Genomic DNA, 25,514 nt, shown 5'->3' with positions numbered 1-25,514 from the left:
ACCTTTATGCTCTCCAGTAACACATTTGTAATGGTTTTATTTATGTTTACACATTCTCTTTTCTTCTACCCTGATTACTGAGAATCAAGCTCAGTAAAATCTGGACAGGAACACACTAGATATGATGTTCACAAATTCCAGCAATTGGCCATTGAAGTTCTTAAAGCGCAAAGAATCCATTCTGTAGAAAGTCGATGAAATAACAGATTTTGTGGACCTGAATTCTTAAAGCTGCTCAGCGAAGGATTGCCAACATAGAATCACCACTATAACTCAAGTCATGATTTTGGAATGGGTAAATTGTCCCAAGTCCACACTTTGCCAGCATGTACAGTTTAATCCACTGAGGTGCAGTAATATGCAGCTGGTAAACAGGTAACCATTCTGCAAGCCTTTCCAAGCAACTAAGACTTGAACACACATTCTCTCAATTACAGGAAGTTATGAATACTGCTTGTAGTGTGGAAAACAGTTCAGGCTTGTTCAACCTTAGGCATATCCCTTCATGAGCTCAGCAAAACCAAGAGACCAAAAGTTCAAAACATACATTCGTAGTACAATAATTTAAAGGCAAATTTTCAAAAATCAGGTGAAGATTTTCTCTTCAGTAGTTTAATATAACTGGGGGGATCTGAGATGTGGCTGCATACAGATATGTGGGGAAGTCGGCATTTCAACATTTGATCTCTAAGCACTGCTTTGGAGTATTTTGACATCGTATTTTTATTTATAAAAAAAAGGGGGAAATTGTGTGCAAGACAGATTTCCTCTAAGTCTGCATGATTGTGCAGGTAAATAACTAGGCTTGTTTACACTGAAAACAAACACAGTAAATCATGAGCTGATGTGTTTTTAAATGTTAGTAGTTGTGCAAGCAGTTAGTGTGTTAAAAATGCCCTATTCAGAGCAAAAGTGAGATGTGGGATGAGAGGAGGCTTATTTTAAATACAGCTGCTATTTTAGATCTTGGCTGTTTTTTTGTAGGCTGTAGTCATTTTTGAAGACCAAAACAAGACCATTCACAACCAGAAGCTTAAATGACACAAAAGAATAAGGAGTTAAGTGTTCGGTGTACGAGGGCCTGTTAAGATTGCTCAGTTTCTCAATGAGTTCCTAGACTGAAAATAACAGTGATATTGGCCACTTTGGATTTGACCCAATTTAGCTGGGGAGTAGGATTTTTGGTGGGCCTTCATGAACTTCTGAATAGTCCATTTCCAAGGTTTTTTTTTTTTTTTTTCAGAAAGGATCTGCACCACATTTTGTATTCAAAATGCATCCACTAGCATTGCATAATGGGCCTGTACAAAATCTTTCATACAATACACCAACCTTTCTTCCAACATTATACTGTGTCCATTTAGAGGTACCTTTAGACTTGCTTGTCCTCAAACATGTGACATCCAAGATGTTGTTTCGATTTTACTGAAGGAGTCATATGTCATTCATCTATTAAAACAACTACACTACGAACAGTTCAGATTTCACCCAGATGTGGAGGGTGATGCGATGATACTCAAATCATTCTTAGTCATTCATTAGTGGTCATCACAAAAATTACGAGTCTTTCAACAAAAAGTGACTGCGAGAATCACTGCGTCCTTAGAGCAATGGTTTATCTGTAGTTTGAGATCAGCATAAATACTTGTCTTCTGGAGCTCAGGTGACTGAGTTACCACAGCTAACCTACACTGTTATGAAGTAATGCATGACTAGATCCAGGGCACCCAACAGGAGCTGTGCTGTTCTGTTCTGTGCCGTGCCGTTTGACATTCCCTCATGATAACCAGCAAAGAGCTGTACTGGTCTGAACCTCATGGAAACTCCAGTCAACCCTTGAATCAACACTTAAGCATCAAGGATTCTACAGCTTAGTTTTGATGGAACACCTGTTCACCGCAGGCTTTACTTTTTTTTTTAAAAGACATTAAAAGGGGGGGAGAGAAACGCACATTCCCATTACTGTAAGCTGGTCTGGGGCCAGGTCAGCATAGCTGTAACAGTGTGGCGAACGGACGGCTAGATGAATTCCATTAGGCAAACGTACAGTGCAAATCACAAAAAAAAAACATGAAACCAAAAATGTTAGGTGCAGATACAGTATACAAAAACAAAAACAAAAACCTGTGGTCCTGGGGAGCAGATGCAACAGACAAACACAAAAACTTTCAGTCCTGAAGTGCAAAACAAGAAAAAAAAAGTCCTGAGGTAAAAATGCAGCAAAAAAAAATAAATATACAGAAATACATCATCAGCTGCACTCATGATTTCAAATTTTAGGGGTTTGTACATTTCCTTCTGCTCCTGAGGACCACAGCTTCTTGTTTTTGCATGTGATATCTGCACTTCCAGGCTGCAAGTTTTTGGTTTCACATTTCCTTTTTGTTTTTGTGTTTTGCACTCCAGTCCCACCGTAACAATAGGCTCTTTTGTCATGTAGTCCTGAAAATGTTGTCAACAAAAACAAATAATGCTACCCCCAGTTTAAAACCTTTAGGGACATGCCTCAAGACTCTCCTAGGGTCTGTTGGTACAGTCCCTGAGGCATGACTGGCTGATGGTGTGGTGCGTTTAGGGGGAGGAGGAGGATTGGTCTCTCTCCTCAGACGGAGAACTCTGCGCCGCCCTTGCGCGCTCTGACCATCAGGAGGCGCTGCAGCTGCAACCCGGCGAAGGGGTTGAACCAGATGGGCGAGGGAGGCCCGCCGAACACTGCCTTCATGCCCTCCCACCGGACCCGCCGCTCCCACGTGGGCTTCTCATTTTTCAGCCGCTCGATCTCCTGATGGACACGCAGAGGAGGTAGGGATTGGAGGTCAGCATGAACCGAAATGTTAGAAATACAGACAGTATACAGATCAGTAGGTGAGCCTAGATGAATACATAACTTACAGACATGTAGAGTTATGAACTGAATTACACCCCACCACCCCACTAACGTGGTCTTCAGGGTGCTAAATGAGCCTCATTCATGAAATACCAGCATAATGAATTTGTAGGAAAATCATCAATGTAACAGTTTTTCAAACAGGCACAGTGGCGTACTTCACTTGAATGTACCAGTGGCCAAGAGGCCAAACACAAAGATTACCTCGGATATGTTATGGGACCTACTGGCCATCCTCCTTAATTTAGATCAATACAATTGGTCATAATAGTCAAAACCTGACAGTAATGACTAATTAGTCATCACTAACCCAACAAATCAGAAGGATCATAGAAAGACAAGTTATCTACCTAAGCCTTTGACTACACATTTATGTCCCAAACACACAGAAAATCCTTGACCGTGACTCACCGTCTCGTCGTTGCAGATGGAGTGGATCTGAGTGCCAAACATGACAGTGGTGAAAGTGAGGAAGAGAAGCGCCTCTAGGCAGAGGAAGATCATGAGCATGACAGCCACAGGAGGGGAGAAGTCACTGCACTCTGCCAAGGGAGAGAAAATTAAGGACTGAGATTCAGACCGGAATGTTCCAAAAACATCCCACTTTGTCAAAGATTTCAGGTGTCACATTGTGACGGTGACATTTTCCGAAAGTTTGAATAGAATTAGAGTGAGACTACAGTGTTGGAGGTTAGATTGAATACTGAGGAATACATTGTTATAGGCACAGAAGGCTTTATGTTGATTTACACCGGGTGAGATCGCTCATATGTCGCCTTATCACTTACCATTCCACTGGACTCTGACACAGGCATAGAACTGGTGGCCAGTCAAGCAGAGTGCATGGGCTGAGATCAAGGCTACATACATCTACGAGGACAAAAAGGGAGAGGGTTATTAGTCTGTGGCAGACAGATTCATTTGTGGCCTCTGTTATGTGAACACATCACATGCTGGGAATGTTCCTGTGTTAACCATCATGGACCATCAGATAAATTCAAATAATGTATGGCATGACAACAGAAATAGAATGCAGCCTGGCCGGTCCGCCCTCATTCCTGTGCGTTTCCCTTTGTAGGCCAGTGGATCTCATCTTACCAAAAGGGCTACATTCCCAAGGCTAGCTTGTCTTACATCTGACTGCTGTTAGTGGTTGCAAAGGAGTGCCCTTTAAGACCCCAGGCAGGTAATCCAATACCATTAGACAACAGAGCAAGGAAGTACCTGCAATTTTCATACAATGGGTGGCGTTTTAGCACCTGCTGTAGAAAAGAAACCAGCCAACCAACCACTGAACACCCTAGATAAACTAGAGGACAAAATATCGAAATAAACACCACTACCCTCATACTCACAGTGAACAGCACAAAGAAGCGCTGATTTTTCTCGCCCACGCAATTATTCACCCAGGGACAGTGGTGATCCATCTTGCAGATACATCTCTTACAAATGCTGCAGGGGAAGAATTCACAGAGACACTGTCATCATAAGGCCCTCGACAGAGAGTACACCCAACCAAGCCTGGCGATGGGCTACTCCCAACTGCTCTACACTTTGGGAAATGTGCATATCTGAGTGACTAGTGCAGATGGGAGGGATTGACAAGATGACTACATCCAGTCACTAACTGTCAGAGTTTCTCTCTTTGGGTGAATAATAGAGGGTAAACAAGTAACACCATCCAAACAAAGGTAGACGTTCACGTTGTTATGTAGTAGGGGTGGGCGATATAGATTTAAAACTAGATCACATTATTTCATGGTATTTTTTTGGAGATATAAATGACCATATGAAAATAGTACAATTCAACACTTTTTTGGCCACAATTCACATCAGCATGCAGTCTTAAAGGCCATGCAAACACAACCATAGATCCAAATAAAAGGGAAACTTAATCCTGCCCATCATCAAATACCAAACTGTATCAATTCAGTTGGCTAAAAAAAACAAAAAAAAAACATGAATTAACAAATTCAAATTCCAACGAAAATGCAAACTCTACATAACAATACTTCATAATCTAACCCCAGGAAAAACAAATGGAAATGTCAAAATATTTTGCTTCAGTAAAATTGCAAATAAAGTTTGAAATGTAAACACCTTTTCTGACTTTATTCATAAACTACATACATGTTGTCTCTACAGTCCATTTTCTGGATTATTAGTCTGAATCCTCCTTGTCAACAGTTTGGTCTTTGACTAAGCAAAATGCCACCACCTCCATCAGTTTGGTCCAGCGTTTACTTATTTTACTAGGAGTTTGCTTACTTCTTCACGCTTTCTCTTAGCGCAACTTTTGGCTTTCCTCATATTCTAATCAGTGTTTTTGCTCTGAGGCGGTTTTGGGCACGGGCGAAACGGGCAGCCGCCCGGGGCGGCACTTTTTTCATGACACATGGGGGCACCAGCACTTAAAAAAAAAAAAGATCATCTGGGCCACGAAGCGGTTTTCTATTATCTAGCTCATATCACTGTGTGGGGATTGGCAAATTGGCGCCCCCTGCGGCTGCAGGCGCCCCCGCTCGCTAGGGAGGTGCTGTGCATAGACATAGTACTATATATGTCTATGGTGCACAGATCCTGTGTGACAGAGCATTCACACGCTTCCGTTGGAATGCGTTGATCCGTCAGGGTTGACGGATCTCCATTCACTTTGAATGGGGTGACGTCATCCTTTGCCGAACTGAATTATGGCTCCGTTGGGTTCCCGTGCGTTGCGTTTCATGCTTTGCTTGCAGCAAGAGTTGAAGAATGTTCAACTTTTTCGTGAGGCAATGCATGCGTCAGCCAATCAAATTGCCTTTCATGCATAACTGACAGCACAGGCGCTAGCCAATCAGATCCCGTATATGCTCACGTGTAAAAAGCGTCAAGCTAAAAAAAAAAAGATGGCGACCAAACTCCGTAGATGGTCGTATTTGTACCTAAAAGTTGTTTGTTTGACTTTTTTTTGCTCAGATTTTTTAAAAGTTACCGAGAAATAGACAGTGTACAATGTAAAAACCCCTTTATTGTAACTGAAAAATACGTCTGATAGGATTTGCGAGGTGTGTGAGCACCCTACCTAATGTTAGCATGCTACTGCTTACAAGGTAAACAGCTTGCTAGTGGCGTGATTGACAGGTCAACAAACCAATCTCACTATAACGTCTCTGGTTTTAACAGAACCCCATGCGCCAGACTCCTCCTCCGCCATCCGTTGGCGCAACGCATTCCAACGGAAGCGTGTGAATGCTCCGTGAGAAGGGGGAAGGGGAGGGGGCGCGGAGACAGTTCACTTAACTTGTTAGTTTGGAATTTTCCTCTGCTAAAGTAATCAACTAAGCCTACATGATCATAGGCAATACTCATTATTCACATTATTGTCATTGACAGTACCGGCTTACTTTCACCACTGATGTTATGTTAGGCTTAGGCAAGTTATCTCTGGTTAAAACTAGCTAACGTTAGCTATTCACTAGCTGCGCTAGCTAGCTAGACAGTTATCGTAACGGTGTTAATTATCGGACTACGTGTGTTATCGGCAAACGTTCACGTTGTCATGTTAATCCATTATTAAACTGAGCATATCGATTGTTAATGCTTTATTAAACTTAGCATTTTGATTGTTTAACAGAATGGCCGTTGTTTGACACTGTCAGATAACTGACATAGCTACGCTAGTTCACTGTCCTGTCAGGGACAGGGTAATGCTAGTTAATAAACGTAGGTCTACATCTCGGTGCCTCTCCAGATGAGTTAAATTAACTGAAGGTATAATAATGCATTCTTTCCCTGCGGTGATTGAACAATGCTGGTATGTGATGTTGTTATCTGCAATCGTGATGACCATGAGATTGCATTGTGATCTGTAAATTCAGTCATATATAGTAGTCTAGTCTTCATTCGCTGCTTCTGAATTTCCTTTGGCTTTTTTTTTTCTTGATGTCTATCAATATCGCTAATTTTTAAGATGACGTCAGAGGAGGGCAGCAATAATACGTATCAGACCAGTGAGGAGGTCAATACGCGGCTGGCACGACTACCCATTAGCCAATCAGAATGCTGGTACTGTCGTTGCCATATAATAATAATAAATAATAATACAAAAAATAATTAAGATTTAAAGGGGGGGGGGGCGCCTTCTGCCATGATTGTCAGTGTTTCCCCTACCGTTATATTAGGGGGGCGCCCCGCCCCCCCAACGGCACCCCCCGCCCCTCCTGGAAGGTCAAGTTAATTTTGTTCAATTTTATTTTCTATAAAGCGCCAGATCACAACGGAAGTCATTTAAGATTACCTTTCCTATAGAACAGGTCTATAGCTTGTTATTTTATTAAACAAAATAAATAGCCTTATGTTATTTATCACGACGGCATGTCATTTCTGTCTCTACATGGTCGCGCGATTACAATTCTCTGCTCTCTGTATCACGCATGGCGGAGTTCCGCCACTATGCGCACAAACACACACACAGACACGTGCGCGCACACACAGGTGAGCACGCTCCCACCAGCGGACAGAATTGGGCTTAAGAATCAGTGCACAGCTACGGACACTTAAGCTTTAAAAAACACATTTCCAGGCGTTCATGAATCCAGCGATCTTTTCCTAGGTAGGGTCGAGAAAGAGGCCTAATGAGAATGGCTACAACAGACGTGGAAACAGAACGTACGCCCATGTCCGCACCGAAAATTCAGAAATAGATCTGGCTTCCATTTTTTTAATAATTTTCCGCGAGTTGTGCGTGGCCCTTTTTACATAGAGTCTGGTAATAAATCTATGACATGTAATGAACATTATTTATTTTGCTGTGAATAATGAAGGAAGCAATACATCTGATTATTTCCCAAACCCTCAAGAGCTGTTGCCATGGAGATTTAACGTTACTTTCTGTTTGAAGATAAGGTAGCAGCTAGTGTTGAAGAATGGATGACTTTAAATTGGACGACTTTAAATTAATATATGAAATTGAACATTAACACCTATACGGATAAAATAAATAAACAAGGATAGCAAAACAGATTGATAAGCATAGAATGAGAACGGCAGAAACACAGGCCGGACGTTAGATGACAGGACAGATCATAGTTTTTTTTCGTCATATGAAGGCTGAGACATTCATAACATTTTATTCAGTCTTACTGATGGTCCTTTTGTAATGCCAACATGTGCACTTCGTTGTGGATAAGTAAAGCCTATTCTGCTACATTTTTGTAGTCTGGGTAATCTTTTGTTTGGCATATTGGTGAGGTTATTAAGAGGACCATTTCTCAATCGTTTTGTTCTTGATGAATTAATGTTTGTTTATTAATCAGTTATTTTTCAACAAATAATTAAATTATAATTACAAAGAGGACAATTCGCAACTTTATATCCCAACTTTCACTTGTTTTCGGCAATTTCATTGCAAAAAACACCTACAAATAAAAACTTTCATCGGAACTTTTTGGAAAAGCTCCTGCGAAATCAGGAATTTTAGGCCGCAAATATCTCAAAACATTTTCTTCCAGAAGGCCAAAAAGGTAAACTGCAGTGACAAAAGCTGCACACTTTGGGGATAATTGTCATAAAAAGACATGTTCCGATGTTTAGTTCAATGTACAGTTAAAATAATTGTTCAGTTGTTATATTGACTGCTGTCATTAAAAGAAACACATGAACACCATGATTCCTTTAAGCGTTTGTGTCGGTGGCCGCGCCGCGCACCGTGCCCCCCCCCCCCAAAGCTGTAAACCTAGGGGAAACACTGAATTGTTCTCGTTCTACATGCGAGATGGTAAAATGCCCATGTTGCTGTGCGTATGTAACCAGGTCACCAACTGTATCACGGGGTAACAAATTCTTATCATGGAATTGTACCGGTATATCATGGACGATACGATATGGCACAACCCTGTTATGTAGTAATATTCTAAATGCAGTAGTTACTCTGAAATTGTGTTGTGGCTACACATACAGACGTGGACAAAATTGTTGGTACCCTTCCGTTAAAGAAAGAAAAACCCACAATGGTCACTGAAATAACTTGAAACTGACAAGCTCCAGTTTTGTCTCATCTTTCCAAAGGACATTCTCCCAGAAGCCCTGTGGCTTGTCAATATGCATTTTGGCAAATTCCAGTCTCGCTTTTATATGATTTGCTTTCAACCAACAGTGGTGTCCTCCTCGGTCGACTTTGGCTCAAACAGCGACGTATGGTGCGATCTGACACTGATGTACCTTGACCTTGGAGTTCACCTCTAATCTCGTTGGAAGTTGTTCTGGGCTCTTTGGTTACCATTCGTATTATCCGTCTCTTCAATTTGTCATCAATTTTCCTCTTGCGGCCACATCCAGGGAGGTTGGCTACAGTCCCCTGGACCTTAAACTTCTGAATAATATGTGCAACTGTAGTCACAGGAATATCAAGCTGCTTGGAGATGGTCTTATAGCCTTTACCTTTAACATGCTTGTCTATAATTTTCTTTCTAATCTCCTGAAACAACTCTGTCCTTAGCTTTCTGTGGTCCATGTTCAGTGTGGTACACATCCTGATAACAAACACCACAGTGACTACTTTTCACCCTTTAAATAGGCAGACTGACTGATTACAAGTTTGAAGACACCTGTAATGATAATTAAAGGACACACCTTAGTTTAACATGTCCCTATGGTCAAATTATTTTCAATCTTTTCTAGGGGTAGTCATGGACAGAAAGTTCCGGCCTGCCAGAAGTTCCGGATGACGCAATGGATGACGTTACGATCAGCTGTTTTGCTCTTTCACGTGAATGATATAGAATCTTCATAGCTAGGTGCTACTGCTAACTAGAGGTGGGGACTTGCTACGTGTCTTCTCAACTTGTAATGCAGCAATTAAATATCACCGCGGCGGTTGTTTTGAGATACTTTGTGATGTTTCTTATTAGCCGAGCAGTACAAATGCATATGAAAAGTAATCGAATTAGTGCTAAACAATGTTCAAAGACAGCTAGCTTTAACCATCTCTGCTCTGGATCTTACAAAAGTAGTAACAATTTAGCTTTCTGTTCACAACAACCTTTAAGTACCACGTCGGTATTTCATGAAAAATGTATCTATCTAATCGAAAAAAATGGTATCGTGAACATTGTTTAGCACTACTTCCATTACTTTTCATATGCATTTACTGCCCTGCTAATAAGAAACATCACGAAGTATCTCTAAACAACCGCGGTGATATGTAATTGCTGTATTACAAGTTGAGAAGGCATCACAAAGTATCTCAAAACAACCGCCGCGGTGATATTTGTTGAGAAGGCATGTAGCAAGTCCCCACCTCTAGTTAGCAGTAGCACCTAGCTATAAAGATTCTATATCATTCACGTGAAAGAGCAAAACAGCTGATCGTAACGTCATCCATTGCGTCATCCGGAACTTCTGGCAGGCCGGAACTTTCTGTCCATGACAGTACCATCATTTTTGTCCAGGCCAGTTTGATTCGTTTATTTTTTTTAATTATTCTGTTGAACCACAATTCAAAAGCAATGTCTGATTTTCATTAGTTAATTTTCAGTACATTTGTATTTATTATTACTTTTGTCAGTTTCAAGTTATTTCAGTGACCATTGTGGCTTTTTCTTCCTTTAGCGGAAGGGTACCAACAATTTTGTCCACGTCTGTATGAACGTTTAGCAGCACACAAAAGAACCAGACAACCAGAATCAGATGCATGATCCAACACCCAAAATCAGTGCGCGCTAGTGGACAAGATGCTGAGCCACATGAGTCCCATTCAGTCTGCAAAGAACTCCCCTGGTTATTAACACAGTCCTCCCTCAGACAGAAGACTAGGGGCACAGGGATCCCTACAACCCCCTCTAGAGGAGTGCGTGACGACCCAGGATATAACAAGCGGAGTACCTGCAGTGATGGGCTCTTTCAGGCTTGATGCTGCAGCACTTTGGGCACTTGTAGATGACCTCGCCAGGCTTCAGCTGCAAGCTGTCCAGGTACTCTTTAGTGGCGTTGCCCTTGGGGACTGCTCCCTGCAGAGGACAAGAGGAGTCATAGTAGTGGGTCTACGTGAAAGACATGATGTGGTTGTGAGTCAGCATATGTGGCTCAGCTACGGTACCAAGTAATCTTGTGCTTTATCTCTGTTAGTTGCCATGGTTGAAGCTCAACTGTCCTGGAGTCCCATGCACAAAGCCTTGGGTAGAACTCATACCAAAACATCACATGTGCACAAAGCACTGGAAAGCTGCGTATGCACACACACAAAAAAAAATCAGTCAATGAGACACTGAGTGCACAAGCACCACACCACGCCTCAATTACACTTATTTTAATATGCTAATACATTTAAATAGGCCTAGGCCACCCCGATGTTCAGATTGCAACGAAATGGCAAAAGGAAGCAGCAAATCAACCAAAACGAAATTAGGTGGAAGTGTTCTTATCCAATGTAAAAGAAACTGAATTGTATTTGGCAATTTGTCATCTGGCATTAATAACAACAGAAAACAAGAGTGTGGCAGTACCTGTAAATGCAGTGGGGTCAGAGATATAGGGGGTAGTTAGATATTGTATTGCATAGCATAGCATTTGCGCATCCTTTTTTGTCCACTATGTAACTGCATACACCTCGATGTGTTATTTCCAATAAGGCACATGTGTCAATACTGTGTAAATAAGTCTGGGGAGTAATAGTTCACATGTGGGCCTACAGACAAACTCGTGTTGCACTACATAACCTCTAATAGGCCTTTTCCACCAACAGGGAATGGGTACTTGAATCGGTTCCGTTCAGGATTCTTTGAACCTTGGTGCCATCTAACGAACCAGCCCGATATCCGTTTTCCTCCAAGTTATGTCACAGTTGTACTGCCTCACACTGGAAAAGCCAGCTATCTTTTGGTTCAAGCTGGGAACCAACTTTTCAAGTTCCGAACAAATTTATTTTTGGTCCAAATGCTCCGAATGGTTAAAAATTTGGTGCGCGAACCAGAATGGATTCCAAAAAAGACAAAGGAAAAAAAGGGAAAAAATACGTGGAAAGTGATGATGGTTGGGTGACATGGCATCATTTTAATGATATGCAAAGTTTACATTAGTGGTTAGCCTACTTTAGCTTGTGACAGGTTGCTTGAAATGTTGTCTCACCGGGTCTGTAAGCATGGTGCGAATGTGCGATGACAACGCCAGCACACCCAGGAAGTTGAAGGCCACCCCATTGACCAACGAGAACCAGAAGTTCTTAGAAGGGAGCAGCATGACACAGTTGACCACAAACCCGGCGTAGAACACCAGGAACCAGGTCATCACGGCGCACACGATGCCACAGCTGTCCTGGATGAACCAGACACGCTCCCCTGATGCCGAACACACCCCTTTAAGCTGCTCCTCCTCCTCCTCGCTGGCCAGCAAGGGGTGATGCTGCTCCACATCTCGTAGCCGATGGCCTGTGGACTGCATTCTTTCCTTCAGGGACAGAGAGAGAGAAAGCCATGACTGACAGAGACACCGACAGAACAAAAAGAGCACAAGAAACACTCATAACACACAAATCAATAACAGAATGGCTGCTCCAAGATATGGATCCCGGGGCCCTGGAAATGAACACCACAGATTATAAATAACCCATTAGAAATAGAACATTGATGGGTTTATAAGGGTCTATCACAACCTTGAGAAAAAGCATTGATAACGCCAACATCTCACATAATTGTTCAGTATATGTACAGGAAAATTACATATTTCTCCCACATAACACATGCTGCCAGTGTTTAAAAAAAACCTGGTAGCAAGCTATTCACTTTTGCAGTGGACAAAACTATAAATCTAACCTTCAAGCCTTAATCTTATTTCAATCCTGAAGACTGGTGTGAACCTCCACCTACAGAGGTTAATGGGAGCTGGTGAGCATTTGCCAAAGATAAGAGCCATTGATAAGAGCCAAACTATATCCTAAACCAGAAAAATATGCTTTGATAGATCCACCAAAGATCTGGCATCACTGTAATGTCCTTTGATATCTAATGCCAAATGCTCTCTGAGGGTATGGTGGTCAATTTTAATTATGCTTTCCATTCATTTCAACTCAGGACGTTTGCTTTTCAAACAGCGTTTCAGATGCAAATTTGAATCGAAAGACAAGTAAATGTTGCCTGGAGGAAAACTGGGACAACTTGCTATGCTTGCACTCCAAGCCAAGACTCGTCAAACCAGCAAGAGGAAAGAAGTGAGGAGGGTAAACAGGAACTCTCTTCTAAAAGGGGTCCAGGCATTCAACATGTCTTAGAATTCTTAACCTACTTGAATCAAATCAGTTTATAATCATTTACCTACATAACATCAATAGCACAATGTTAGTGTTTTGTTTTTTTACTAAAGTGCATGGGAGAATACGGCCCATAATGAATTATCCTAAGTGCATACCAGCATGCCCATTAATTCCATTGATGGCTAAAATGTAGGACCATGATTTTCAAAAAAAAGTTAAAAGCACTCTACTAAGAGGTATGGCACCTCCATCCTGCTATATGTTCCTCTCTGGGCCTCCTGACTGTGCTTTTCTAAGGACACCTCTGGCAGAGATACACTGTACTGCCACGTGAATGATCAGGGATAAAAGCCATTAAATATAAATTACGTGCCATGAAATCTGCTTCAATCTAGTGATAATTTAATATCGTAGACTCCTCAGTTAACTCAAATAAAAGTGGACCAAAATAGAAAAAAAAAGTATTTTCTGTAGACAGGTTTCTTCTTTTCTTGTTTACTCACCTTTGACTATCTACCCTACAGTAGCATTCCGCCTCTGATCCTCACGTCTTCATTGGTGGGGACACGTGTGGCACCACCCCCTTCCTTGGAGACACCTGCAGCAGATGTGAAAGCGCACATTTAAAAAATACGCATGGTTAAAAAAAAAAATTGCAGAAACTATGTCAGTGGCTAAACCACTGCGGCACAGTGTAGCGCCCTACCTACAGATGTGGGTTGGCAAAAATGCCCTAGACACATCAAAATGACCAGAATCAGCATTAACTAAACTCCCCAGTCATCACACAGTTTTCGGAAAATGAGGTCCCACATTTTGCTTATGCAGTCACATAAACACACACAAGAATAGCGAAGATCTTGGATATTGTACACTACAAATACATTAAAGGCTCAGCATTATCATATGAGGATTTGTGACAAGTTTGTTCCCTTCTTGACTCAAGGCATCATGGGAAAGAAATTAGTCAAAAATGATGCATAAGCCAAATGTAAATTAGACTGTTCTGGGAGAAGTGTTGACATGCAGTTTAGATGTACAGTAGGTGTGATCAGAATGAAAAATGCATTGCAATGACAAACTCTAACTTAGTTCTGATTTTCAACTGTCACTTCTGAACCTTTTCACTGACAAGGAACTAGCCATTGCGCAAAATCAGTGATGTACACACCCAAACTGCTCAGAATGATTTACTTGTGAAAAAAAGACTATTAACTAGATATCATAAACTGGAGTTAGCAGAATGACCTAAGTCAAAACCTTGTGATGTTAATGTTGTGATTAGATAAATGACATGGCTAAATTGACACTAAACACTAGAGCAACGAACCTATTCAATTACGTAGTCACTTCTTTTCATATAGTTATTAAAATTAATTGAATACAATGTAGGTTAATGTTGTGAAAAATCCCCATATCAATCAGATGCGAACACTCCCAGCTCTGTTCCGTGAGTTAGACCCCGGACAGCAAACACACAGAGTTTTTTGTTCTAATTCAGTGACTGCATAATAGGCATCAATTACGCTGGGGACACGTCCCCACCACTTTTTAAGACCCCCAATTTTGTACCCACCACTTTTGATAAAATATCACTACAATGAATAGAAAGCTTGTCAAACAACATGCTCAATCACCGTTGATGGATGATAATCGAATTGACACTCAAAAAGAGAAGTTGTGTGCGACGTTAGTCTAAGTGTTATAGTCAGGGGCGGTGCTCGTCTTTCCTGCTGATGTGTGCAAATCATCGACTGTATGTAGAGTCTATATACAGTCTTTGGTGCGAATTGTCAGTCAGTGGAACAGGGGACTGCCCCTGATAGTTTACTTAGAAAAACCTGTTTGTACACTGAAGTAGGCCATTTCTAATTAGGTCGTGTTTAGTTAAATTTGTTTGGTGGGAAATGAAATCAATGATCCACTAATTCAAAAAATGATATGGAACTTATTATTATTATTATTATTATTAGCTTATTATGTCAATATGTTAGTGCATGTGTGTTTTCTTTATTTTCTGCAAACATACTAAACATGCTACTGCACACGCAGGCTGTAGACATAATCATGCCAAGCGCAAATAGCAACTGAACTGTGGGCATAGGACAAAGGTAAAGATACAAAACCAATTACATTTTCAACATATTAATTGTAGAAATGCATTGTATTAATAAACTGCATTAAACTACATTTTACAATAAATTGCATCACTGTGAACATACAACTGATTGATTCTTAAAAAGGCTAACAGCCAGTATTTTATTTTAAATTCAAAGTCACTGTGCTATAGGCTCTGAGACAACATCAACACGTGGACACTTCATTCCCACAAACTTGTTGACAACCTTATCCATTAGGATGTTTGCAGCTCTCTATTTTAATCAAAAGTAGTGCAAGTTGCAACTCACATGGTGGCATGGAAACGTTTTAATGTTGAGTTCAGTACTCTCACATACATTTAGTAAAGAGAAGCCAAATTTGGGAACGTTCAATCCATGTCATTGACAATAAGGCTAAAAAAGGAAAGTTCATCTCCACACTTCTGTGAATTTTATGACAGGAGAGGTCATTGTTATTATCTTATATCTTGATTGCTATTATTTTGTGCGCACAAGATAGGCTAATAACTTGTTCCGACAAGATAACAACTTGTGTGCTCAAGATCAAATAAATCACCTTTTGGACTTAAGGCAAAGCAAAGTATGCACAGGTAAAAAAAAAACATGTTGCTCATGAGCTGCATAGTCCTGCACTTGACTCGAACCTCCTGTAGACCCCGGAGGTGGCAATGCTAATAATTACACCAAGAGCTCTTGTTTTTTTACATGTCGCTGTTGCGTCTGAAAGTTTCGGGGAAGGTTATTTCACTGCAGAGTTCTGTATCCGCTGCCAATTAATTGACTGTCTCAAGGACATGAACACAGCTCTTTTTCGGGCTAGTTTTCGACCCAGATCAGAGAAACCGGGAGAAAGCACCTAGATTGTGGCGATGAGACCGCCTAATCCTAACCACTTTATTGTTGCCTCTCTCTCATCCGCACAGACAAACATACTGTAGCGTAGCTCGGATTCCGCTACACGGACTGGTGTTGTTGTTATGCCGCGGTGTATTGTGGGAGTACTACACCGCAGCTGTTAGCTTAGCCACAGTGCTATCTGTTGTGTATGTCCCATTGTTGTGTGTGTGGTTGATGTAGAATTGTTCCTGTTCTGTATTGATGTGTTTTGTATATATGACTGAAGTGTCAACCGTGTTTATGTGTTATAGATGTTGTGAATATAATCCTGTGTATTTAGTGTTAATCTTTGTACGAGTATGAATGAGTGTTCGAGAACCAGTAAAAAGTTCTAAAACCATTCAAACGTCTCAAGCCCATTCTTATCTTCGCCACATTGGTGTCAGAAGTGGGATTGACGGAGATCAAGAATGTACACGCCATGGGGAGCACCTGGAGGTGCCACCGGACCGGCGAACTACGCAAGGACCACTCTGCCAGGCTACGGGATAGAGGAGTCACCGCTGGACGCACCACCACAACGCCTCTTCGAGGGAACAGACGGCGCCAGCGGCCTGCGGCAGAGGAGCGACACGAAGGGGGACGACATCGCCTTGCCCGCCGTGGACCAGCTGCCCGCCCTGGAGCCGCTATATCCGGGACAGCAGCAGGATCGACGGCTCCCGATGCCCACCCTGGACGCCGGACCCATCTACAACCCGCCCCGGCGAGCGACCATGAAGCTGCCGAAGTACCATGGAGAGGGACTGCTGGAGACCTACTTCGTCCAGGTGCAGCTGGCGGCTAATTTCAACGGCTGGTTGAGCGAAGAGACCGGCGTGCAAGTCGCACTCGCCCTGGAGGGAAAGGCGCTGCAAGCGCTGATGGACTTATCGCCGGGCCAGCACGTCAGCTGGCCGGCGATCAGAGACGCGTTGCAGCGCCGTTTCGGACAGCGGGTGTTCACCGGACGACGCACGGGGAGAAGCTGGCCAACCGCTTCAGGAAGGAAGGAGAGAGCCTCGGGGCCTTCGCCGCTGACCTGAGGTTCTACACCCGGAGAGGATATTCCACCTTTGCGGATGCGAGCAGGAGGTGCTCACACTGCAGGCGTTTGTGCGAGGTCTGCGCCCAGAACGGCTCCGAGAGCACATTCGCCTGAACTTTCCCCACTCCCTGGCTACGGCGCTGGACGAAGCAGAGCGAGTGGAACATGTCCTCTGCGTCTCAAGACATCATATACGGCAGGCGGACGTGACTGGGGAGATCGATGAGGACGAAGTGGTGACACGACAGGCAGCGGCGACCGACGCACGTCGATACCCCAGACGGAGCCCCAGACAGCAGAGGAGGCGAGACGACGGCTGCTACCGATGCGGGGAACCTGGGCATGTGGCACGCCAATGCTTGGCGCCGGCACCACGGATCGCACCTCAGCAGCCGGCGTTAAACTGATAGAGGGTGGCCTAATGGGAGGATCGCCACCCTTGTCTATCACCATAGCCCCCTCCCCTGATCAACAGAGACTGGGACATATTGGCCAAGCACATGGACTGTATGTGGACTGCGACATTGATGGTGTGCCCGTGCGGGCGTTGGTGACACGGGGTCCACCATTTCATCATCCGACCGGGTGTTCTACCCAACACCGACCAGCCAACACCACCGGGCTGGGTAGCCACAAAGACACGCATCGCGACAGTAAACTGGAGAACAAGCGTCAATGAGAGGAAGAAAAGCCCTGACAGTCTCCATTGCTGGCCGCACTGTCCAACATTGGTTCTGGCTGGCCAATATCCAAGATAAGAGCATCATTGGCTTGGATCTATTGACTCTGTGGGGGGCTACAGTGAACATAAAAGACTCTCAGCTTCACATAGGCAGGAGTGACCGTGAGTCTGCGCGCCGTTGGAGAAGAGTCAACGACAAGAAGCGCTGCAGCAGTCAGTGCCGGGCCGGCAGCTAGAAGCTCATCAGCTGTCAGGCAACCGAAGGCTGGCAGTCCTCGACAAGGTCCGCTCCACCAACAGCACGCCCCTCCCAGCCCGGGCCAGTCTCCGCCCACCGCCACAGCAGAGCCAGGCTCCGGAAGAACAACATCACGCCGGAAAGCAAAACAACGCAGGGCCGAGCAGCTTCAACACTAAGACACCACAGCCGTCCGAGGAAACAAGGCAAGCAGTCCAGGACCTGTGTGCTCGTAGTGAAGAAGGGCTGCTGCCTGCCCAAAAGCTCAGACTACGGCAACTGCTGCAGGGATTTATTGACATTTTCGCTGCACGAGACGAAGAGTGTGTTGGCACGAGATTAGTGCAACACGACATCAACACGGGTAATGCTCACCCGATTCGCCTTCGTCCCCGGCGGTTGCCCCTAGCCAAACGGGAGGCAGCAGAGCAGCAGGATTGCGGAGATGGCGGCAGCAGGGGTCATCGAGCCCAGCAACAGTCCATGGACGGCGCCGGCGGTCCTGGTAAGGAAAAAAGATCAGTCATGGCGGTTTTGTGTGGATTACCGACGACTGAACGATGTCACACGAAAGGACTCGTACCCCTTACCACGGATCGACGACGCCCTCGACGACATTGCTGGGTCGAGATTGTTCAGCTCGCTGGACCTACGGAGCGGGTATTGGCAAGTACACCTGACGGCAGAGGCCCGCGCCAAGACGGCGTTTTCCATCGGGCAAGGGCTATGGCAATTCCGAGTCTTGCCATTCGGGACTATGCAATGGACCCGCACCTTTGAGCGCTTAATGGAGAGAGTGCTCGCTGGTGTGCCACGGAGTCGCTGTGTGGTGTTCCTTGACGACTTGCTAAGCCATGCTGCGGACTTTGAGGGGGCTATGGCTAACCTGCAAGAAGTGTTCGAGGCCATCCGAACAGCAGGACTCCGATTACACCCACGGAAATGCCATCTGCTGCGGAGACAAACAGCCTTCCTCGGACACATCGTCAGCGAGGCCGGCGTGTCTACTGACCCGGGCAAAGTCGCCGCCGTGAGAGACTGGCCAACCCCCCACAACGTCGCTGAGCTACGGAGCTTCCTGGGGCTGGCATCTTACTACAGGCGCTTCGTCAAGGGCTTCGCCGACATAGCTACCCCGCTGCATCGACTGACGCAGAAAGCGCAGCCCTTCGACTGGAGCGCGGACTGCGCCAACTCATTCAACAGGCTGCGGGCAGCGCTGGTGGAGGCACCAGTGTTAGCATTCCCTGACCCCACTCGCTCCTTCATCCTCGACACCGATGCCAGCGACGTGGGTGTTGGGGCAGTGCTATCGCAAAAAGGTGAGCACGGAGAGCAGGTAATCGGCTACTTCAGTCGAGCCCTTAGCCGACCAGAGAGGAATTACTGCGTCACAAGAAGAGAACTGCTGGCGTTGGTCCTGGGGATAAAGAATTTTCGGACTTATCTCTATGGAAAAAAATTCCTCCTACGCACAGACCATGCCGCCCTCACCTGGCTGTTGAACTTCCGTGAACCAGAGGGGCAGTTAGCTCGGTGGCTAGAAACACTGCAGGATTACGACTTCAACATCCATCACCGGGCTGGCAAACTGCACGGCAATGCAGACGCACTGTCGCGACGACCGTGTGTGACGACGGAGTGCCGGCAGTGTGAGCGTCACGAGAAGAAGAGCACGGCGACGGCTGAGACAACACACGACCAGCATCCGAGAGAGGCAGATGTCCGCACAGCCAACACCGCGGACGCAGCGCCAGCCACAGACAACGAGTGGGAGGTCTTCGACAGACAACAGCTACAGCAGATGCAGGAGCAAGACCCTGTCCTCACCAGGCTCCGTTCTTGGGTGGGAGAGGGGCAGCGTCCACCGTGGTCTGCTGTTTCCGCTCTGGATCCAGAGACCAAAACACTGTACTCGCAGTGGCCCAACTTCACCATCAGAGAAGGGCTGCTGTATCGCCGCTGGCAAAAAACCATCTGGACAGCGCGAGACACTACAGCTGCTGGTGCCTCCCTGTGTGCGTGGCCAGGTGCTACGGATGAACCACGGCGCGGTGGGGACAGGACACTTTGGCATCTCAAAGACATTACACCGACTCCGGTCACGGTTCTACTGGCCGGGTTGCCGCCTCGACACAGAGCAATACGTGCATTGCTGTGACGCCTGCACAGCCAGGAAAGGCCCGGGCGGCAGTCCCATGCCCCACTACAGCAATACCAGGTCGGGGCACCCATGGAACGAGTCGGCGTGGACTTCCTTGGACCTTTTCCCGTCACTGAGCGGAATAACCGCTACATCCTGGTGGCAATGGACTACTTCACCAAGTGGCCCGAGGCATACGCCACTTCCGACCAGAGTGCCGCAACAACAGCAAAGTTCCTGGTGAATGAGATGTTCTCTCGATTCGGCGCCCCGGAGGAGCTGCACAGCGACCAGGGGAGGAACTTCGAGGCAGAGGTGTTCCAGGACGTCTGTCGGTTGCTGGGGGTAAAGAAAACACGGACTACACCACTACACCCCCAGAGCGATGGATTAGTGGAACGCTTCAACAAGACGCTGGCGGAGCAGTTGACCATCACCGGCAATCGAACAGGCGGATTGGGACCTCCACATCCCCATGGTCCTGTGGGCGTACAGGAGCGCAGTCCAGGAGAGCACCGGATGCACACCCGCTGCCTTGATGTTCGGGCACGAGCTCCGGACGCCTGTGGATCTGGCGTTCGGACCACCCCCAGAGCCAGCAGTCGAGGGCGCAGCAGGACTGAGTTACTACTACCGGCTGCGCGATCAACTCCGGAAGCGCATGAGCTCAACCGGGAGGCGCTGCACACGGCGGGTACACGGCAGAAGCGCGCCTATGACAACCGCTCTACTGGACAAAACTTTGCCACTGGCGACCAGGTGTGGGTTTACTCCCCGCAGCGGAAAAGAGGTATGTGTCCAAAGTTGTCTAGCAAGTGGATAGGGCCATGTGTTGTGTTAGATAAACTGTCGGATGTGGTGTACCGGGTGCAGCTAACAGGGCGTAGAAGAACTGTAGTCCTTCACCGTGACCGCCTAGCACCCTACCGGCCTTTAGCTCGCCTCAGTGGGGAAATAGAGACTGTGGGGGAATCGTCCACTGGGACTGTAACACCTCCGCCTGCAATGAGGACGCCATCAAACCACTCAGGGCGTACCCACAGGGCCCCTGCTCGTCTTCAGGACTTTGTAATGCAGGCTTGGGTTCATGAGGACATGTAACCCGCCTTGAGGGGGCTATGTAGCGTAGCTCGGATTCCGCTACACGGACTGGTGTTGTTGTTATGCCGCGGTGTATTGTGGGAGTACTACACCGCAGCTGTTAGCTTAGCCAAAGTGCTATCTGTTGTGTATGTCCCATTGTTGTGTGTGTGGTTGATGTAGAATTGTTCCTGTTCTGTATTGATGTGTTTTGTATATATGACTGAAGTGTCAACCGTGTTTATGTGTTATAGATGTTGTGAATATAATCCTGTGTATTTAGTGTTAATCTTTGTACGAGTATGAATGAGTGTTCGAGAACCAGTAAAAAGTTCTAAAACCATTCAAACGTCTCGAGCCCATTCTTATCTTCGCCACAATACACTCTAACTTCAACATGACGCATTGTGTGTGGACAACATAAAACATTAATTTCCATCACAGTTACTATATTCCTATAACAACAGTCCATCGCATGGTGCACCACATGAATGAGTGGATCACAGAGAATGAACGGAAACTAGCTGGATGATCAGCTACATGTATCGTTAAGGGTTTTGAACCAAATACGTGTTTAATCTTTCTTGCGACTATATTCACGAACCTTATTCAATGTTAGGACTACAGTCAACTACTGTAGCTTTCTACGAATAAACTGAACGTTCAGTTCACTTAACTTTGATAGCTTAGCTAGCTAGCAAGCTAGCTGAACAGTGTTGCACTGAGGCAAGTTAAGACACCCTCGACCAAGCCCTTATAATGTCTCTGACCAAGCTAGCTAGCTACTCCACTAATCTAAAGAACGTTGTGTCTCTGACGTTACTTAACTTAGCTAGCTGACAAAAATCACATGAAGTAGCGTCTAATGCCAACACCTAGCTAACTGGTTATGTTTATCCCTTAGTTGTCAGCAGTCTGTCGTTGACAGAGCCCAGTATGAAATGCTGCTATTCCTAATCACAACTCCAACACACTGACGTGCTCGTATCTTACACGTAGAAGTACATTATAAAGAATGCTTGAATTTCGTTTCTCTCACAGCAATTTGATTCATATAAGACTGATGTTTTGAATTACCTAACATACATGCAAACAGCCAGCTAGGTAGCATCCCACATTACAAAATGGATTAGCTCGCTAGCTAGCTAGTATATGTGCTTTGTGTGACTCCCTATTCGGCACTTACCGCAGTAATTCCTGACCCACACACAAGATTAGTCACACTGTCTTCAATTGGCTTTTCTAGCAGCGTCGCCAAACATATCATCAGCAATTCTCATGTCCAACACTAACAACATTCCAAGTCTCCTTAGTTGATTTTCTAATTATCCGAAAATGTGACTTCCGGGACTCCCCATGTTCATGTCTTCCCACATGCAGGTGTTGTCCCTGTGCCCGTCAGTCAGAATACCACTCCTTCAACGCCTGTACGCATGCGCATGTGCCCCACGCTCAATGACACCTTAAAAGGTTAGTCTGTCCGTGATTTATTTTTCTATCGATCATTTCTCTTTCTCATATATTTCCTTCCACTGTCACTATAGTTAGTTCTTTGTACATCTCAGATACGGATGGACTGGAAAGGCAGGGAATAACAGAAATGATCTTAAAGTTGTAGTTGTTGATTATGATCCATATAACTTTTTCCGTCGAATTCAGCTGAATTCTCCTCACGTTCCTCTAGCTGTCCGTCCAGTGTGTGCGCTCTAAACACTATAGTGTTCCTTCACAGCCCTGCCTCTGTGGGCTAAATGGGGAAGAAACAAAGTGGCACATCCCGAGCCATACATTCCCATCCGAATAGAAACAAGAGGGGTGTATTTGATTTTATTAAATCTCAACCTTTGGCCAGGACCAAGGACTGGACTTGTGTCTAATATAAAAATAGGCCTACCATTTGCAAAGACACATAATTCACTCACATTTCGCCAAAATGCATTTTCAGACTCAAGGCATTTATTTCCAGACATCCGCGTTTAAATATTTTGAGTTTTTATTTGTTTTTTTCACTATTCAATTTAAATCGTCCAACATGAGCTGACTTTCACTTTAATGAATGTTTATCCAACACATTGGTGACACTGAAATTCCACCCAGGAGGAAAATGACGTAGGCTATCTGATGATACATTCAATAATTTGCCTTGTGATAATGTTATCGACATATCGACATATGGATATTGCATCGTCATGCATTAAAAACGGCATTAATGTGTTTTGTTGGTTGGTAAAACAGGTTTTGTTGTATTTGTTTTTATGTTGTCTTCTTGTCCTCTAAAAATGATTAAAGTAGCATTTCCCTATGGAATTCTTGTTTTAACCTATTTACGATGGTCATTTGTGCATAATTTGCCAGATTTTAATGGCATTAGGTGAATATAAAATTCTTGCTTCTTGTTTTTTTCTGAATTAGATATGGCAATTGCTATTTGTTATGCTCAGAAACAGGCTATTTTCTAGTCTTTTACATTCTCATTCTATCTGCAACTACAATATTTGCCAAAAGGTGGCAGTCTTTGCTTAAACTGCTTGATTTAATCTATTCGGTAAACCCCTCATTCATTTCTAACTGGTCTAGAAGTAGCAATACCTTGACAAAGTGACACTAGGCCTACAGTCTGTATGAATGCTGCCTAAGAAGGCAAATAGTCTAATATCTGGCTGGTTAAAGTATAGTCCACTTAATCCTTTGCAGATGCTGTTTGTTTGCCATTCAAGCTGTCTTACAATTGAGTTATAACAGCAGTACCAATCAAATCAGTCTGTAGTTAAAACTATGATGGTGCAATTTCATTGGTTTGATCATGGCAGCCCAAATTTTAATGAAAACTACACTACCGTTCAAAAGTTTGGGGTCACCCAGATAATTTCGTGTTTTCCATGAAAACTCACACTTTTATTTATCAAATGAGTTGCAAAATGAATAGAAAATATAGTCAAGACATTGACAAGGTTAGAAATAATGATTTCTTTTTGAAATATTAATTTTGTTCTTCAAACTTTGCTTTCGTCAAAGAATGCTCCATTTGCAGCAATTACTGCATTGCAGACCTTTGGCATTCTAGCTGTTAATTTGTTGAGGTAATCTGTAGAAATTTCACCCCACGCTTCCTGAAGCACCTCCCACAAGTTGGATTGGCTTGATGGGCACTTCTTGCGTACCATACGGTCAAGCTGCTCCCACAACAGCTCAATGGCGTTGAGATCTGGTGACTGCGCTGGCCACTCTATTACAGATAGCATACCAGCTGCCTGCTTCTTCCCTAAATATTTCTTGCATAATTTGGAGGTGTGCTTTGGGTCATTGTCCTATTGTAGGAGGAAATTGGCTCCAATCAAGCGCTGTACACAGGATATGGCATGGTGTTGCAAAATGGAGTGATAGCCTTCCTTATTTAAAATCCCTTTTACCTTGTACAAATCTCCCACTTCACCAGCACCAAAGCAGCCCCAGACCATCACATTACCTCCACCATGCTTGACAGATGGCATCAGGCACTCTTCCAGCATCTTTTGACCTATTCTGCGTCTCACAAATGTTCTTTTGTGTGATCCAAACACCTCAAACTTTGATTCGTCTGTCCATAACACTTTTTTCCAATCTTCCTCTGTCCAATGTCTGTGTTATTTTGCCCATATCAATCTTTTCTTTTTATTGGCCAGTCTCAGATATGGCTTTTTCTTTGCCACTCATCAGGCCAGCATCCCAGAGTCGCCTCTTCACTGTAGACGTTGACACTGGCGTTTTGCGGGTACCATTTAAAGAAGCTGCCAGTTGAGGACCTGTGAGGCGTCTATTTCTCAAACTAGAGACTCTAATATACTTGTCTTCTTGCTGAGTTGTGCACCAGGGCCTCCCACTTCTTTTTCTACTCTGTTAGAGCCCGTTTGTGCTGTTCTCTGAAGGGAGTAGTACACACCGTTGTAGGAAATGTTCAGTTTCTTCACCATTTTTCGCATGGAATAGCCTTAATTTCTAAGAACAAGAATAGACTGGCGAGTTTCACATGAAAGTTCTCTTTTTCTGGCCATTTTGAGAGTATAATCGAACCCACAAATGTGATGCTCCAGATACTCAGCTAGCTCAAAGGAAGGCCAGTTTTATAGCTTCTCTCACCAGCAAAACAGTTTTCAGCTGTGCTAACATAATTGCACAAGGGTTTTCAAGGGTTTTCTAATCATCCAGTAGTCTTCTAAGGCGATTAGCAAACACAAT

General features: G+C 44.5%; 1 protein-coding gene across 1 annotated transcript; it reads right to left on the bottom strand.

Annotated features, from left to right (window-relative positions):
- Positions 1-17: 17 nt before the first annotated feature.
- On the bottom strand, positions 18-22,726 carry zdhhc7 (zinc finger DHHC-type palmitoyltransferase 7). Its single transcript, XM_012834667.3, has 8 exons — positions 22,486-22,726; positions 13,616-13,710; positions 11,993-12,310; positions 10,751-10,875; positions 4,243-4,339; positions 3,676-3,757; positions 3,299-3,429; positions 18-2,782 (listed from the first exon to the last, which is right to left on the bottom strand). Exons 3-8 carry the CDS (start codon positions 12,302-12,304, stop codon positions 2,603-2,605), a joined length of 927 nt encoding a protein of 308 aa, XP_012690121.1. The 5' UTR covers positions 12,305-12,310; positions 13,616-13,710; positions 22,486-22,726; the 3' UTR covers positions 18-2,602.
- Positions 22,727-25,514: the final 2,788 nt, after the last annotated feature.

This window comes from Clupea harengus, chromosome 6, assembly GCF_900700415.2.
Source record: "Clupea harengus chromosome 6, Ch_v2.0.2, whole genome shotgun sequence".
In the NCBI taxonomy this organism is placed as follows: domain Eukaryota; kingdom Metazoa; phylum Chordata; class Actinopteri; order Clupeiformes; family Clupeidae; genus Clupea; species Clupea harengus.
This window is presented reverse-complemented; position numbering and strand designations above follow the sequence as displayed.

Excerpts from the sequence above, each read along its gene's own strand:
- zdhhc7 (XM_012834667.3), bottom strand. The coding sequence starts at position 12,304 with ATGCAGTCCACAGGCCATCGGCTACGAGATGTGGAGCAGCATCACCCC. Across the intron at positions 3,758-4,242 it reads GCTTCTTTGTGCTGTTCACT|ATGTATGTAGCCTTGATCTC; the intron begins GTGAGTATGAGG and ends TTGTCCTCGTAG. Across the intron at positions 2,783-3,298 it reads CCATCTGCAACGACGAGACG|GAGATCGAGCGGCTGAAAAA; the intron begins GTGAGTCACGGT and ends CGTGTCCATCAG.